Below are 16,105 nucleotides of genomic sequence, written 5' to 3' on the forward strand. Positions count from 1 at the left end.
GAAGATAGGAGAAATGGTGGAAGAGGGGCTCAAGTCGAGTAAGATCATGAGCTATTATGCTATAAAAGCAACCACCCAGGCAATCCAGAGTGGTACCGGAAGTTTGCTAGGCAAGAAGAAGGAGGAAGATATTGCTATGTTTGTCTCCGGATCATGGCATGGCCAGAGGGGTTCACCTCATCAGTACATCCATCCTCGACCCCGACCCCAAGCCTATCCCCAAGCTCCATATATTCCACCTCAACATTACTTTTCCCCACAAAACCCCTAATACTCAGCCAGGCCATCCCAATACCTTGTTCACCACGCACAGTCATATGCTCAACCCCCTCCTTGCCCGCAATGGCGTGCTCCAGCTCCGCAGAATATCTACCCAGCTCCACAAAATACCTATCCACCCCCACAACCCTATCAAAACCCCACTGGTTCAAATTTTCGATCAAGGCCAGAGTATAGGAGAGAGAGGCAGCAGCGGAAACAAACTTTTACCCTGCTTGGAGAGTCCTATGCTAGTCTGTTTCAAAGGTTAAGGCAGTTGGACGTCTTGAGGCCGATTGAGTCAAAGATACCAAATTCCCCTCCAAAAAACCTCGATTATTCTCTAAGATGCGCCTATTGTTCTGATGCTCCAGGGCATGACATAGAGAAGTGTTGGCATTTGAAACGGGCAATCCAGGAGCTCATTGATACAAACCAAATTGTAGTCCAAAGCCCAGATGCGCCAAACATCAACCAAAACCCTTTGTCAGCCCATGCAGAGACGCACATGATTGAAATAGTTCACAAGGACGGGGAGCCCAAAAAGTCTTCTAAGTCCGTCATGATAATTCGGGCCAGTGAAAGCAATTTGGTTAAAGCTACAGACTCTACCAAAGCAATGCCCTTGACAGTTGAAGGGATGACAGAAAAGCCGAGCTCACTCAATTCGAAACCACCAGTGTTGGTCGTGAAAGGGCTGTCAAAAGATATCGGGGCAAGTCCAGAAAGTTCAAAAGTGGTAGTACCAGGGATTTCAAGTAAGCTTGTCATAGTTGTGAAGGAGTCTCCTACTACCCCTATCATCATTAAACCAGTAACCCAGCTTCCAGTGGCGGATGCCAAGGCTGTTCCGTGGAATTATAAACAAGTGATAGTGACATACAAAGGAAAAGAAATAGAGGAAGAAGTCAATGAAACTGGAGGATTGACTCGTTCTGGGAGATGTTTCACCCCAGAAGAATTAAGGAAAGCCAAGCCATTCAAGGATAGCCCAATGCCAGTAAAGAAATTGGTCACTGAGGAAGAGGCTGAGGAGTTCCTGAAAAGGATGAAAGTGCAGGATTATTCCATTGTGGAGTAGTTAAGGAAAACACCAGCTCAGATTTCTCTTTTGTCTTTGTTGATACATTCAGATGAACATCGCAGGATCTTGATGAAGATTTTGAATGAGGCATATGTTCCTGATAAGATCACAGTGAACCACCTGGAAAAAATAGCTGGTAGGATCTTCGAAGCAAATAGGATCACTTTCTCGGACGATGAACTTCCTATGGAGGGTACAGAACACAACCGAGCTCTTTATCTCACGGTGAAGTGTGAAGATTCTGTTGTCTCAAGGGTTTTGGTTGATAATGGCTCTAGAGCGAATATTTGTCCCCTGTCTACTCTGCAAAAATTGAAGATTGGCACCAAAAGGATCCACTTGAACAGTGTGTGTGTCCGAGGCTTTGATGGGGGAGGTAAAGATTCTGTTAGAGATATAATGCTTGAATTGTCAATAGGGAATATTGAGTTTACCATGGAATTCCAAGTGTTAGATGTGGCTGTCTCCTACAATCTATTGTTGGGCAGGCCCTGGATACATGCTGCTAAGGCAGTCCCGTCTTCTCTATACCAAATGGTGAAGTTTGAATGGGACACGCAGGAAATAGTTGTGCATGGTGATGAGGACTTGTCAGCCTGTAATGATACAATTGTTCCGTTCATCGAAACTGAAGATGATAAGGGACCTTGGGTCTATCAGACTTTCGAAACAATGTCTGTTGAGAAAATTCCTGAAGGAAAATGCATTCCGGGTCCTAAGCTATCCTCCGCGTCCGTCATGGTTGCGAATGACATGTTGAAGAATGGTTTTGTGCCGGGCAAGGGCCTGGGCTCATCTCTGCAGGGTATTGTGCATCCAGTGCGCCCTAGTGGGAATCCTTGTACATTTGGTTTGGGATTCATGCCCACAGAGAAGGACGTGAAAAGGGTTAAAAATCTGAAACAGAAGGTATGGTCGCTCCCCAAGCCCGTCCCACACATCTCTAAGTCTTTTGTCAAGCCAGGGGCCGAAAAGCCTCCAACCTCCTCAATCCCAAAACCCGTGGTCGATGTTGATGAAAAGCTGATCAAGAGGTTCCAAAGTCTGTTCGAAGAAGTCAATATGGTAGAAGTTGGTGAAGGCTCTAGTAAAGCAAATGTGCAGCTCGTTGGCCCAAACGTGAAGCTTAGCAATTGGGAAGCTACTCCTCTCCCCAACAGGAAGGAGTTTTGATAGTTTGCTTTGTTTTCCTTTCTGTTATTTGGGTTATTCCAGGGTTGTAATCTAGATTTTTAGTTTTGCTTGTTTTGATGTTCAAACCCTTCTATCCTTTTATTTTCAATGAAATGCTATTTTCCATTTTCCGTTATTCTTAATAGTGTTTTATTTTGTTCTTTTTTCTTTTGTACAGTTCTTTTTATGCTGGTTGCAGTGACATGACATGCATGAAGAGTTTTCAGCCGAGTCTTAAAAGCCAATCTAATTCTGAAATAACAATCCAAGAAGTAGAATATGATGATGAAATAGAATATGATGAAGAAGCAGCATTTGAGGAAATTAGTAAAGAGCTAAAACAATTTGAAGAAACACCAAAGCCTAATTTGAGTGAGACCGAAGCAATCAATTTAGGGGACCAAGATGATGTTAGGAAAACCAAGATAAGTGTGCATTTAGAGCTGCAAGTTAAGGAGGCAATAATCAAAACATTGTTTGAGTACAAAGATGTCTTTGCATGGTCATACGACGATATGTCGGGCCTGAGCATTGATCTGGTAGTTCATAAATTGCCAATTGATCCAGCATTCCCTCCTGTCAAGCAAAAGTTGCGAAAGTTCAAGACTGATATGAGTGTGAAGATCAAAGAAGAAATTACAAAGCAACTTACTGCAAAGGTCATTCGGGTCACTCGATATCCCACTTGGTTAGCCAATGTTGTGCCAGTACCAAAGAAGGATAGTAAGACCAGGGTCTGTGTTGATTACCGTGATCTTAACAAAGCAAGCCCAAAGGATGATTTTCCATTACCGAACATTCACATTCTGATCGATAATTGTGCCAAGCATGAGATTGGGTCTTTTGTGGACTATTATGCGGGATATCACCAGATTTTGATGGATGAGGAAGATGCATAAAAAACAGCGTTCATTACGCCATGGGGAACATATTGTTATCGGGTAATGCCTTTTAGTTTGAAGAATGCTGGGGCAACTTACATGAGGGCGATGACCACCATATTTCATGACATGATACACAGGGAGATTGAGGTTTATGTAGATGATGTGATCATAAAGTCAAAGAAGCAGTCTGACCATGTTAAGGATTTGAGGAAGTTTTTCCAAAGACTCCGCAGGTATAACCTCAAGCTCAATCCAGCAAAATGTGCATTTGGTGTCCCGTCGGGGAAGCTGCTGGGATTCATGGTTAGCAGACGCGACATTGAGTTAGATCCATCGAAGATCAAAGCCATTCAAGAGTTACCACCGCCAAAGAACAAAACAGAGGTGATGAGTTTGCTTGGAAGGTTAAATTACATCAATAGGTTCATTGCTCAGCTCACGACAACCTGTGAGCCCATCTTTAAGCTGCTGAAGAAGAATGCTGCGGTCAAGTGGACTGACGAATGTTAAGAAGCATTTGATAAGATTAAGAGGTACCTGTCGAATCCACCTGTGCTGGTCCCACCAGAGCCTGGAAGACCTTTAATTCTCTATTTGACAGTTTTGGATAATTCCTTTGGCTGTGTATTGGGTCAACATAACATCACGGGAAAGAAGGAGTAAGCAATCTATTATCTCAGTAAGAAGTTCACTCCCTATGAGGTTAAGTACACTCTGCTTGAGAGGACATGTTGCGCCCTGACTTGGGTGGCACAAAAGTTGAAGCATTATTTGTCGTCCTACACTACTTACCTCATTTCCCACATGGATCCTCTAAAGTATATCTTTCAGAAGCCTATGCCCACAGGAAGACTGGCGAAGTGGAAGATTTTACTTACTGAGTTTGACATCATCTATGTGACTCAAACCACGATGAAGGCCCAAGCCTTGGCCAACCACTTGGCCGAGAATCCAGTGGATGATAAATATGAGCCACTGAAGACTTATTTTCCTGATGAAGAGGTCATGTGTGTTGACGAGGTTGACCGAGATGAAAAGCCAGGTTGGAAACGCTTCTTTGATGGAGCTGCTAACATGAAGGGTATTGGAGTAGGGGCTGTACTTATATCTGAAACAGGGAAACACTACCCTGTAACAGCCCAGCTTCGATTTCATTGCACCAACAATATTGCCGAGTACGAAACATGCATTCTAGGTTTGAGGTTAGCTATAGACATGGGAGTCCAGGAAATACTGGTTCTGGGAGATTCAGATTTGTTGGTTCATCAGATTCAAGGAGAATGGGAGACTCGAGATTTGAAGCTCATACTGTACCGACAGTGTCTGCATGATCTTTGTCAATGGTTTAGGTCGGTTGAATTTAGACATATTCCCAGGATTCATAATGAGATTGCTGATGCCTTGGCCACTCTGGCGTAATGTTACATCATCCGGATAAGGCTTATGTCGATCCCGTGCACATCCAAGTTCATGATCAACATACTTATTGTAATGTGGTGGAAGAGGAAATCGATGGCGAACCTTGGTTCCACGATGTCAAAGAATACATCAGGTCGGGGGTATATCCAGTACATGCTATAGGTGACCAAAAGAGAACCATTCGACGTCTGACTAATGGATTTTTCTTGAGTGGAGGAATCTTGTACAAGAGGACTCCGGATTTGGGACTGCTGAGGTGCATACTAAAGAAGCTGCAACTATCATGGCCGAAGTGCATTCTGGAGTTTGCGGGCCACACATGAACGGGTATGTATTGGCAAAGAAGATACTTCGAGCAGGTTATTATTGGCTCACCATGGAACGGGACTATATCAGTTTTGTTCGCAAGTGTCATCAATGCCAGGTACATGGTGATTTGATTCATTCGCCCCCATATGAGTTACACACAATGTCTGCACCTTGGCCCTTTGTTGCTTGGGGCATGGATGTCATTGGACCAATTGAGCCGGCAGCGTCAAACGGACATAGGTTTATTCTGGTGGCCATTGATTACTTTACCAAGTGGGTCGAAGCTGTAACTTTCAAGTCCGTGACCAAGAAGGCGGTGGTGGATTTTGTTCATTCAAATATCATTTGTCGGTTCGGAATTCCCAAGGTGATCATCACAGACAATGCTGCTAATCTCAACAGTCATTTGGCTAAAGAGGTATCCCAATAATTCAAGATCATGCATCGGAACTCCACTCCGTATCGCCCCAAGGCAAATGGAGCTGTTGAGGCTGCTAACAAGAACATAAAGAAGATACTTCGTAAGATGGTTCAAGGTTCTAGACAGTGGCATGAAAGGTTGCCTTTTGCCTTACGGGGTTATCGCACCACTGTTCGCACTTCAGTAGGTGCAACTCTTTATCTGCTGGTATATGGAACTGAGGCAGTTATACCTGCGGAAGTTGAGAATTCATCCCTTCGAATCGTTGCAGAAGCTGAAATTGATGATGATGAGTGGGTCAAAACCCGGCTAGAGCAGTTGAGTTTGATTGATGAGAAAAGGTTAGCTGCAGTATGTCATGGTCAATTGTATCAGAAGAGAATGTCAAGAGCATACAACAAAAAGGTGCGTCCTCGGAAATTCGAAGTGGGCCAGATGGTATTGAAACGCATCCTTCCTTATCAGGCTGAAGCTAAAGGCAAGTTCGCCCCAAACTGGCAGGGGCCGTTCATAGTGACAAGAGTGTTGTCCAATGACGCTTTGTATTTAACAGACATAGAAGGTAAATGTGTATATACGACTATCAATTCTGATGCAGTTAAGAGGTACTATGTATGATTTCTTTGCTTACCTTCAGTTGTATTTTGTAGTTGGCATGTTCAAAATTGAAATGACGAGGGCATTTTGTTCCTCTACCCAAACACTTTCATCCTTTGTTACCCCTTTTGAGCTTTATTTATTTTCTTTCATACCCCTCTTTTTGATCAGTAACAGAATTATTGAACGAAAAAAAATGAATGAATGAATGAAAATAAGAAGAATGAAAAAGAAAGAAAAGAAAATAAGAAAAAAGAAAGAAAGAAAAAGACAGAAAGAAAGAAAAGAAAAAGAGAAAAGAAAAAAAGAAAAAGAAAGAAAGAAGAAAAAAAAGAAAGAAAAAAGAAAAGAAAAGAAAAGCAACAAAAACAAACAACGTCCTTTTGAACTACGTTCGACCTGATTCCTTTAAAGGATACGTAGGCAGCCTTACGGTTTGGTCCTATCAAAATAAAAACTAAAATTCTCCAGACCCAAAGAAACTGGGGCAGAAGTTTTGGTTTTTGAAAAAATCTGATTCCAAAAGTTGTAATTTTAACCCCTTTTCATCTTAAATTAGTTTGAGCCTTCATGTCACCCTTTCTTTCTAACCCAGTCCAAAAGACCTTCTGATCAATCTTTGAGGATGCCAGGTCAAGCGAGACAGAGGTATGATTTACATCATGGGTAACACTTTGATCATGGGCACAAAGGAAAATTGAAGAAATGAGAGAGTTTTATTGGTGAAAACCCTCACGGGCACCGTAAGGCGATGTTGAGCTGAGAGAAAATTTAAAATGAGAGAGTCTTATTGGTAAAAACCCTTGCGGGCACCATAAGGCGATGGTGAGTCGAGAGATGAACACATGAGAGAGGCTTGTTGGTGAAAACCCTTTGGGGCACTACAAGTCGAATGAGGCTCATGACTTTACAGAGAATTTGGATCAGTGAAAGCCCGGTTTTGAAATATGAAGACAAGACATGAACTGAAAATATGATTGGTTGGACCGATTAGGCTGATCAATTCGAAATGCATGTCATGATCATTGGAGCTGGCTGCTTCCCTCAGATAAGTCTTCTTTTCTCATTCTTCTTCATATAGTCATCTGTGCTCAAAATTTTCCTTTGTTCCTTTTTATCAAAAATCATTTCACTTTGCTCTTTGAGTCTATCTTTATAGGTCTCTTTGGAGTCAGCCCTAGTTGAACAAGCAGGAAAGGATTTCAAAGCCTACTACCAGCTTCTAAATTGCACAAAGCAGAGTCCAGCCAGGCACATCACAATTGACTTGATTTAGAATAAGCAGTATGGTGATAACTGAGGTTCAGGCAATCAAGTGAATCTTGAATTTTGAGTAAATACAAGGATTCAACAACTTTCAAAATGAAAACACAATGCAACAAGTGAGTGTGAAAGATTCAGGTCATGCAGAGGTTTTGTGGTCCAGTTCTAATCAAAAGGTCAAACAACTTCTTGCTAGCCCGAAGCAGCTAATCAGAATGAAGCATGACAGTGGCGGAAGCATACACTCAGCAAGGATGCCACAAACTAACCAGCACATTTTCAAACTAACAAGATTTTATTTGTCTGAAACAGGGGCAAGAAATTTTTTAAATCCACAGGGACCTCCCATGGAAAAGCATGGTTCAGGGAGCAAGAAATTCTATTCAGAATCCTCAAAGATAAGAGCATGACTCAGGTAAGTTCGTTTTAAATTTTCAGGACCCTCCTGGATAATGGGATTTAGTTGTTAAATTTTCAGGACCCTCCTGGATAATGAGATTTAGTTTTAAATTCTCAGGACCCTCCTGGATAATGAGATTTAGTTTTTAAATTTTCAGGACCCTTCTGGATAATGAGATTTAATTTAAAATTTTTAGGACCCTCCTGGATAATGGGATTTAGCTTTTAAATTTTCAGGACCCTCCTGGATAATGTGATTTAGTTTTTAAATTTTCAGGACCCTCTTGGATAATGGGATTTAGTTTTAAATTCTCAGGACCCTCCTGGATAATGAGATTTAGTTTTTAAATTCTCAGGACCCTCCTGGACAATGAGATTTAGTTTTTAAATTCTCAGGACCCACCTGGATAATGGGATTTAGTTTTAAGTTTTAGATGAGATTTAATTCGAAGTTTTCAGGGTCCTCCTGGATAATGGGATTTAGCTTTTGAATTCTTAGAGCTCTATAGGTAACATGATCCGATTAACACTCACAAATATGCCTAGATCCCAAACTGGGGAAGAAAAATTTCTTTTGTTTTGTCTGTTTTGTTGCAATATCAGGCGCCCACCTGGATAACGAGGGAATACAATTCAAGTTGTTGGTAATCAGGCGCCCACCTGGATAATGAGGGAATATAGTTCAAGTTGTTGGTAATCAGGCGCCCACCTGGAGAACAAGGGAATTCATTTCAGACTTACTTCAATTCGCAAATTTAAGAAGCATCAGGAGCCCGCCCGAAGAACAAATTTTTCTTTCACTTTGATGCAATTTTTTCTTTTATTTTTGATGTAATAGCAGAAACCGCGGACCAGAACCTCGACGGCACTTCACTCGACTCTTCACCTCGGTACTCCATCATCCTTCTCACTTCTGAACTACACGTGACCAGATACCTTTATAGCCAAGGATATGTAGGCAGCTCAGATACCAGGGCTCGGTCATAATCTTTTTAGCCACCTTTATTTCCTTTTGAATAAGCGTCGGGTCATAAATCAATTACGTTGCTTATTGTTCTTTGCTCCGAAAACTCTTCGTGTTTCCAAGCAAAGAGGGGCAACTGTAAGCACATAATTATTGACCTGCACAAATTTTAAAGTTAGTTTTAGTATTTTAATATTTTTAAAATATTTACTTGACTTTATTTTAATCTTTTTACTTTTATTCCTAAGATATATAAAAAAACATAAATAGTTTTATTTATCGTGTTTTATCGCTTTTCTATATTTTTATCTTTAGTTTAAGATCAATTAGTATATTTTTATTCATGGTATCTTAATTTTATCATGACTTTAGCCTATTTTCTTTGTTTTTTACTTTATTGTTATAACATTTTAAAAAAAAAGAGGTAGTTTCATTTTAAAATTTTGTTTATATACTTAACTAAGTTTAATTAATATTTTGGTAAGATTTTTGAGTTTGTCTTTGTCCAACAAGAAAATTTATAGGCCCAAAGGTGTGAGTCCATTTTATTTTAACTTAAACCCAATTATTCTTAGCCCATTCTTCCCAACCCATTAGCCCATTTATGTGCAAGATTTAATCCTAGCCATCTATTTCCTTCTAATCCAATGACTATCATCTCTTCCCACCTTCATATAAAATATCCAATTATAGAAACCCTTAACCGAAGTTTTCAATTCCTAGTGTTGAAAAAAAAGGGAATCGGCCGCAAGTCTACCCTCCATCGTCGGATCTCTCACGTCGGAAAACGCAGCAGCAACAACCGCTGACCCCTCACCCATGGTTGCCTTCTTCCTCATCAGAACACACCCATAACACCATAAAAGCTGTCACCTTCACCCAAAAGCAGACCCCATCTTCTTAACCTCACACACAAAAACGCCAACAAGCTCCTAGCAACCTCACGCCTCCCTCACTGCACACACACGCAGTTGAATCACCCCAGCCCATTTCGACCACAACCTAAACGAAACACACATGCAAAGATAGATATAAGAATGGACGAAAGTAGTTTGGAATGAAAACAAGCAAACATCGATCGGCAACAATGAGAGAATGGGATGAGAGGAATTTCAATACAAAACAATCGAGCAAGCAGGGATAGAATAACAAGGGAATCCAGCGTCCATTTTCGTATTTTCCTTCTCGCACGTCACACAATTCCAAGGTGGAGATTTGTTGAAGTTTGGCAAAATGCCAAAGTCCCACATTGGTTGGGAGTTAAGTTTGGGGGGATTTTTCCCCTATAAAAGAAGGCCTAATGTTTAGGATTGAAACACACCTCTCATTTGCCTTCTCATCTGTTTAAGGCATTTGTATCTTCTCTCTTTAGTATTATTTCACTTGTATTTTTGGAGTGGAATAAAATATTTGGTTGTGTCCGAGGAGTAGGCAAAATTAGCCGAACCTCGTAAATTCTGGTGTTCCCTTTATTATTGCTTTATTGTCTTATTTATTATTTGGTGGTTGTCATAATTTTTGGTATAGTAGTTGTGACTTATTCACACTCTATACATTTGGCTTCCGCAACAATTGGTATCAGAGCCAAGGTACTGTCTAAGTATGCTCTGTGGTTGCAGCATAGTCTGATCTTCCACATCAGAAAAGATTTATCTTGGTAACTGAGTCAAGGTTCTGTCTGAGTATGCTCTGTGGTTGCAGCTTAGTCTGATCTTCCACACCAGAAAGGAAATAATCTTGATTTGTGTCGTCAGCTATTAAATAATATTTGTGTCAAAGATGGGAGACAATAAACAAGAAGAATCTACATCAAGTGTCAACAATACGTCATCATTGGCATCTTCGCTTATGACAAGAATTGTGTCAAATGCGAAATTTGCGGTCGAAATATTTGACGGGTCCGGACATTTTGGGATGTGGCAAGGCGAGGTTCTAGATGTCCTTTTTCAACAAGGGCTAGATCTGGCCATTGAAGAAAAGAAACCAGATGTTATTGGAGAAGAAGATTGGAGAATTATCAACCGTGTTGCTTGCGGTACTATTCGATCCTACCTTGCTAGAGAGCAGAAATATCCATACACAAAGGAAACTTCTGCAAGTAAATTATGGAAAGCACTGGAGGATAAATTTTTGAAGAAAAACAGTCAAAATAAATTGTACATGAAGAAGAGACTGTTTCACTTCACCTATGTTCCTGGTACCACGATGAATGAACATATCACCAGTTTCAATAAGTTGGTTACAGATTTGCAAAATATGGATACAACTTATGATGATGGTGACTTGGCCTTGATGTTGTTGGCGTCACTTCCTGATGAGTACGAGCACCTTGAAACTACTCTACTCCATGGAAATGACGAAGTTTCTCTCAGAGAAGTTTGTTCGGCTTTGTACAGCTATGAACAAAGAAAGCGAGAAAAACAGAAGGGCGGAGAAGGAGAAGCACTATTTGTGAGGGGTCGTCCTCAAAATCAAACGAGGACAAAGAAGGGAAGATCCAAGTCAAGATCCAGACCCAGCAAAGATGAATGTGCCTTTTGTCGAGAAAAAGGGCACTGGAAGAAAGACTGTCCGAAGTTGAAGAATAAGGCCAAACATAACAATGGAAAGGCCATTATGGATTCAAATGTAGCTGATTGTGATGATTCAGACTTCTCATTAGTTACAACAGAGTCATCAACATCATCAGACATATGGTTGATGGACTCGGCTTGTAGCTATCATATGTGTCCCAACAGGGACTGGTTCATGGAATTTCAAGAAGGAGAATATGGAGTCATCCACACAGCGGATAACAGCCCTCTTACCTCATATGGCATTGGTTCAATACGATTAAGGAACCATGATGGAATGATCAGAACATTGATAGATGTTCGATATGTACCGGATTTGAAGAAGAATCTCATCTCTGTGGGAGCCCTAGAATCAAAAGGGTTCAAAATCATTGCAGAAAATGGAGTGATGAGAGTATGCTCTGGTGCACTAGTGGTAATGAAGGCTAATCGGAAGAATAATAATATGTACCGCTATCGTGGCAGTACAGTTATTGGGACAGCGACAGTAACATCCAGTGACGACAAAGAGGCAGAAGCAACCAAGCTATGGCACATGCGCTTGGGACATGCTGGAGGAAAATCCTTGAAAACTCTATCAGATCAAGGATTGTTAAAAGGAGTAAAGGCTTGCAACTTGGAGTTTTGTGAGCATTGTGTCAAAGGGAAACAGACAAGGGTTAAATTTGGTACAGCGATCCATAATACTAAAGGCATTTTGGATTATGTACACTCTGATGTTTGGGGTCCTTCCAAAACACCTTCATTGGGTGGGAAGCACTATTTTGTAACCTTTGTTGATGATTTTTCTCGAAGAGTGTGGGTGTATACAATGAAAAACAAAGATGAAGTGCTGGGAATTTTTCTCAAATGGAAGACGATGGTGGAGAATCAAACAGGCAGGAGGATCAAGTGTATTCGCACAGACAATGGAGGTGAATACAAAAATGATCATTTCAATAAGGTCTGTGAAAATGATGGCATCGTCCGACACTTCACTGTTAGACATACACCACAACAGAATGGAGTGGCAGAACGTATGAACCGGACCTTGCTGGAGAAGGTACGGTGTATGTTGTCCAATGCTGGCTTGGGCAAAGAATTTTGGGCTGAGGCAATTACATATGCATGTCACCTCATTAATCGTCTACCATCTGCTGCTATTGATGGCAAAACACCATTTGAAAAATGGTACGGAAAACCTGCTGTAGATTATAACTCTTTGCACGTGTTTGGCTCAACTGCATATTATCATGTGACGGAGTCAAAATTGGATCCAAGGGCAAAGAAGGCTATTTTTATGGGAATTACTTCTGGAGTCAAAGGATATCGCTTATGGTGCCCTATGACAAAGAAAGTAATATTCAGCAGAGATGTTACCTTTGATGAATTTGCTATGGTAAATAAGGTAACAGAAGATACCAAACAAAATGAAGGTGCTTCTAAGCAGGTGGAGTTTGAGGGAAAATTTATTTTTCCTACACAAGAAGCAGAGGAGGAAACAAATGAAGATTACCCTCTGGAAGGAGAGCCAGTAGAGGAGATTCCAACTCAGGAATCTCAACAACAACTTGAATCAATAGCAACCAGCAGGCCAAAAAGAACAATAACGAAACCTGTTCGTCTCATAGAGACGGTTGCTTGTGCAACCTCAATTGTAGCTGATGATGTTCCTACTACTTATAAAGACGCTGTCCAAAGTTCAGAAGAAGATAAGTGGAGGATTGCCATGAATGATGAAATACAGTCCCTTCATCAGAATCATACATGGAGATTGGCCAATCTCCCGAAGGGAAAGAAAGCAATTGGGTGCAAATGGGTATTTGCAAAGAAGGAAGGATTTCCTAACCAAGTAGATGTTCGCTACAAAGCAAGATTGGTGGCCAAAGGATATGCTCAAAAGGAGGGAATTGATTACAATGAAGTGTTTTCTCCAGTTGTAAAACATTCCTCCATTAGAATTATGTTGGCTTTGGTAGCACAATTGGATTTGGAACTAGTTCAGATGGATGTAAAAACTGCGTTTTTACATGGAAACTTGGAGGAGGAAATCTACATGACTCAGCCAGAAGGATTCAAAGTTGCTGGAAAAGAAAATATGGTGTGCAAACTTGAAAAATCGTTGTACGGATTGAAACAATCTTCTAGACAATGGTACAAGCGATTTGACGAGTTTATGTTGCGGCAAGGGTACAAGAGAAGCAAATACGATCATTGTGTGTATTTGCACAAGCTTAAAGATGGTTCCTTTGTATATCTTCTCCTATATGTTGATGATATGTTGATAGCTTCCAAGAATTCGGAAGAAATTGATAAGTTGAAGATTCAACTGAAGAAGGAGTTCGAGATGAAGGATTTGGGTGAGGCAAAGAAAATTCTTGGCATGGAGATAATTAGAGATAGACGTTCAAAGAAACTCTGTTTATCTCAAAAGGAATATTTGAAGAGAGTACTTCAACGTTTTGGCATAGATGACAAGACTAAGCCAGTTAGTACTCCACTTGCTTCCCATTTTAAGCTAAGTACTACTATGTCGCCAATGGATGAAGCTGAACGAGAGTATATGTCAAAGGTACCATACGCAAATGCTGTTGGTAGCTTGATGTATGCAATGGTTTGCACAAGGCCTGACATTTCACAAGCTGTTGGAGTTATTAGCAGATATATGCACAATCCAGGGAAGGAGCATTGGCAAGCTGTGAAGTGGATTCTACGGTATATTCATAATACTGTAGATGTCGGGTTAGTTTTTGAGCAGGAAGACAATCAGTTTGTAGTTGGATATTGTGACTCAGATTTTGCGGGTGATATGGACAAACGAAGATCAACTACTGGTTATGTGTTTACTTTTGCAAAGGCACCAGTTAGTTGGAAGTCTACTTTGCAGTCAACAGTTGCTTTGTCTACAACAGAGGCAGAGTACATGGCTATTACAGATGCTGTGAAAGAGGCAATTTGGCTTCAAGGATTGCTAAAGGAGCTTGGTGTTGAACAAAAAGGTATCACAATTTTTTGTGATAGTCAAAGTGCTATTCAATTAGCGAAGAACCAAGTTTATCATGCAAGGACGAAGCACATTGATGTTCGGTATCATTTCGTACGAGAAATCATAGAAGAAGGTGGAGTCACGGTGAAGAAAATTCATACTACAGAGAATCCTGCTGATATGCTGACAAAGGTGGTGACTGCGGTCAAGTTTCAACATTGTTTGGATTTGATCAACATTGTTGAACACTGAAGATTGAAGATGAAGACACAACCAAAATTTGTTATTGAGAGAGAATTGAAAATGTGGAATTTTGCCAAGGTGGAGATTTGTTGAAGTTTGGCAAAATGCCAAAGTCCCACATTGGTTGGGAGTTAAGTTTGGGGGGATTTTTCCCCTATAAAAGAAGGCCTAATGTTTAGGATTGAAACACACCTCTCATTTGCCTTCTCATCTGTTTAAGGCATTTGTATCTTCTCTCTTTAGTATTATTTCACTTGTATTTTTGGAGTGGAATAAAATATTTGGTTGTGTCCGAGGAGTAGGCAAAATTAGCCGAACCTCGTAAATTCTGGTGTTCCCTTTATTATTGTTTTATTGTCTTATTTATTATTTGGTGGTTGTCATAATTTTTGGTATAGTAGTTGTGACTTATTCACACTCTATACATTTGGCTTCCGCAACACATTTGACTCGAGCTTTCCGACGAGTTTCGAGGCCGTCGAAGGTCATAAGTTGAGGTTTCCGGCGAGACATTCCAATAGAGATCGTGTACGCAATTCCGACATTTCAGATTCATTGAGGTCTATTTCTTCTTTCCTCACGTTGTTTGTGCTTAATCTCTTTATTAATTTGTTGCCTTTCCGTTTGTTTGGATGTTTGATCTATGCTTCATTGCTCTATCTGAATGACGCTCTGTTGATTATTCACTTCATTTGTTCTTATTATTTGGCTTACTTCCTGTTCGGATGGTTTTTAATTACATGTCACCATTATTCATTTAGAGTTTTGATTCCTTACCTGTTCGGATGTTTAAGGAGTTTTGATTAATGTTTTGGGTTGCTTCAAAGTTAAGTAAATTTATTATATGAAATGGGTGATGACTTAGATGGTAGAACAAGTATTCAGCCGTTAAACCGGTTTGAAAGTTAAAAGTGAATTGAAGTATTTTTATTGCTCTGTTAATTAACTGGATCGCTAGGAGCATGCTAGGCCGACTACACTTGGGTAAGCAAACTTTAGGGATTTTGTTAATTTTGAGGCAGGAGGGCGTTCCCCTTAGTTAAATTTATCCGGGGAATGCCCCGAAGGATTTGTATATATCTTTATCCGGGGAATGCCCCGAAGTATTCTGTAAATGGAGGCCAAAAGTAGAAACTTGTAGTATTTTAACTTTATTTTCATTTTTCTTTTTCTTTTATTTAGGTGGGGACGACCTCGAACCTCTTGTGTGTTTAATTTCCTTTTTCTGTGTTATTACCTCAATTGAATAATTTAAAAGCCAACTTGATCATGCATGCAACCGTAGTAGTTACGGGACTTGGGGAGTGCCTAACATCTTCTCCCCGAGTCAAATGAACCCCCTTACCCGAATCTCTGGTACAGACTTAGTTTTGGAGTCCCAAATATTTAAAAAGGAAAATTATTTTTATAAAAACGGTGACCTGACACACAGAAACCAATGTCAAGTGGCGACTCTGAGTTATTTCCTTTTGAACACAATTTTGTCATTTTTTTAATTAAAAACCCTTTGAGCTTTACTAAATCTTTTTATTATTTTAAGAGGGTTAGTGAAG

The 16,105-nt window shown here is 40.4% G+C and overlaps 1 protein-coding gene across 1 annotated transcript; it reads left to right on the forward strand.

Moving 5' to 3' along the window:
• The first annotated feature begins 4,203 nt into the window (after positions 1-4,203).
• LOC138879500 (uncharacterized) lies at positions 4,204-4,818 on the forward strand. The gene has a single exon (XM_070159113.1). The coding sequence runs from the start codon at positions 4,204-4,206 to the stop codon at positions 4,816-4,818; it is 615 nt and encodes a 204-aa protein (XP_070015214.1).
• Positions 4,819-16,105: the final 11,287 nt, after the last annotated feature.

Source organism: Nicotiana sylvestris, chromosome 10 (genome assembly GCF_000393655.2).
Source record: "Nicotiana sylvestris chromosome 10, ASM39365v2, whole genome shotgun sequence".
NCBI lineage: Eukaryota > Viridiplantae > Streptophyta > Magnoliopsida > Solanales > Solanaceae > Nicotiana > Nicotiana sylvestris.

Bases quoted from the DNA above. Each gene is read 5' to 3' on its own strand.
- LOC138879500 (XM_070159113.1), top strand. From the start codon at position 4,204: ATGGATCCTCTAAAGTATATCTTTCAGAAGCCTATGCCCACAGGAAGA.